General features: G+C 53.6%; 1 protein-coding gene across 1 annotated transcript in view; it reads left to right on the top strand.

The window, feature by feature from the left end:
- The window catches only part of LOC117245380 (agrin-like), a 3,771-nt gene extending 1,986 nt beyond the window's left edge, over positions 1–1,785 (top strand). The window contains exon 2 of the mRNA XM_033519227.1: positions 1,236–1,785. Coding sequence (XP_033375118.1) covers positions 1,236–1,441 — 206 coding nt within the window. The 3' untranslated portion in view covers positions 1,442–1,785. The remainder of the gene's footprint in view (positions 1–1,235) is intronic.
- The last annotated feature ends 392 nt before the right edge of the window (positions 1,786–2,177 follow it).

Raw genomic sequence — 2,177 nt, 5'->3', positions numbered from 1 at the left:
GGGATGTGAGGATTTGGGGTGGAGAGATGGTGAGGTCAGAGCTGGGGGCCCTTGGGGACAGGGGAAGCCTCTCCTGGGCTTGGCCTTTCCCTCAGGAAAAGCCTCCTGACCCACGGATCCGTCTGTGGAGCTGCCTGGCTTCTCCCTGAGCCCTGCAGCGCATCTCTGAGGGTGAGGGGGATGCAGGAGGGATGGGGGATCATCCCTCTGGGTGAGGAGGGAGGGCAGATGTCCCCCCAGCGCTCCCTTTCTCCAGGGATTTTCCCGGCTGGAAAACGGGCTCCTGGGAGTGCTGCCCTGGCCAGGGAATTCTGCTGCTCCCTCATTCCCAGCAAACTGCTGGAGCTTGGAGCCGATAAGTGAGAGGGAGATGCTCCCAGGCTGCTCCAGGAATCAGCAGAACGGGGTTTTTCCCCGAGGCTTGGCTGTTGATCTGATCCCTGGTGCAGCCGAGCAGATCCCACCCTTGGGTGTGGATGCATCCAGGTGTTCCCGTCAGGCTCCGTCACCTCCTGCTCCCTTCCCAAGGAATCTTCCATCACCCAGGGCTGGCTTTGACCTCCCTGTCGCTGGAAGGGCCCAACAGCTGCTGTGGGAAAAGCCCACGGAGGGCAGGCAAAGCCTCCAGCGCAGCTTTGGGGTGTGCAGCTTCTCCTGGAGGAGCTGTGGCTGGGAATAAAGGCTGGAAAACACACGGATACCTTCAAGGAGCCGGGGCCAGGTGATGGAGCGTGGTGGGGGTGGGGTTCTCTCCGCACAGCCCGGCTCTGCTGCCTCGGTCACATCCCAAACCCCAGGGGTTTTGGTGCCTGAGTGGAGCTCAGCTCCCCCCGTGCTGATCCAGGGTCCCAGGGGTGGCAGGGGGTCCTTGCCTGGGGACCTGTGCTCGTGACACCTCTCAGTTCCCACATTTCAGAGGCTGTGGTGTTCCCCACTCCGGGATAACCGGAGTTTGGGGTGATCTGCAGCAGGATTGGCCTCACAGCCCCGGAGAGGGGGCAGGACAGGCCCAGAGCCATCCCAGCACTGCCGGGGCTGCTCCCACACCCCAGCCAGGGATGCTCCATCCACTGCCGCCCTCCAAAGCAGCTCCTGCTCCTGCCTCCAGGACCTCCTGGGAGCCAAAGCTGCGGCTGGAGGGATGAAACACCACCGTGGACGAGGGCTGGGGGCCGGAGAGGAGGGAATGTGCCCCAGGAAGCCGTGACAGCTCCGTGCTTTCTGTTTCCTTGCAGACAAACCCAACAGCTACTTCACACAGACGCCGCCGCCGCCGCGGGATGGTGAGTGCCGAGCCGGGACACCGAGCCTCTCCTGGGCTGCCCAAACCCATCCTGCCTCTTCCCACTCCTGCCCCCGAGCTGGAACTCAGCTCTGGGCATTTAAAGTCACTTCCGAGCCAGCCCAGCCCTGCCAGTGCTGGGATGTGGGGTTTGGGTGAGCAGAGAGCCCTCAGCGCTCCCTTTTTCCAGGCATTTTCCTGGCTGGAAGCAGGGAAGGGCTGGAAAAGGTCAGCACCTGGGTTTCCTGCAGACCTGAATTTCCATCCTTGCCTCTGGGCCGCCTCTCCCACCTTTCCTCTGCTTTCACAGAGAACTTTGGGGTTTTGGGGTTTTTTTTTGTGAGGTTCTTATCAGCCAGCAGCTTCAGGAGCTGCTGGATGCAGGGCAGGCAAGCCCAGGCTGAGATAAAACCATCACAGGAGCTTTGTTCCCTTTAAAACCAGGCTTAAATCCCTGCCTTTGCTGGCAGGCTCTTCCCCCACCTTCACGTGCACAGATAAGAGCTGAGCAGAAAACAGCAGCCAATTAATAACCTGGTTGTTGCTTTATTTTATTTTATTTTATTTTTAAATTTCTATTTATTTTTTAATATTTTATATTATATTTTAATTTTTATTTATTTAAAATATTTTAATTTATTTTATATTTTAATTTTAATTTATTTAAAAAATATTTTCGTTTTATTTTTTAATCTTAATTTAATTTTAATTTTTTTTATTTTATTTTAATTTTTATTTTAATTTTATATTTTTATTTTGTTTTATTTTAATTAATTTTTTTTGTTTATATTGAGTTTTTATTTTTATTTTTTTTTGCCTCCCCTGCTGGGGGTGGGGAAGGAGGCGGAGGAGAAACGGATGCGAGATAAAAATGTGATTAATCTATAATTGGCCC

This window comes from Parus major, chromosome 21 (genome assembly GCF_001522545.3).
Source record: "Parus major isolate Abel chromosome 21, Parus_major1.1, whole genome shotgun sequence".
Lineage (NCBI taxonomy): Eukaryota > Metazoa > Chordata > Aves > Passeriformes > Paridae > Parus > Parus major.
This window is presented reverse-complemented; position numbering and strand designations above follow the sequence as displayed.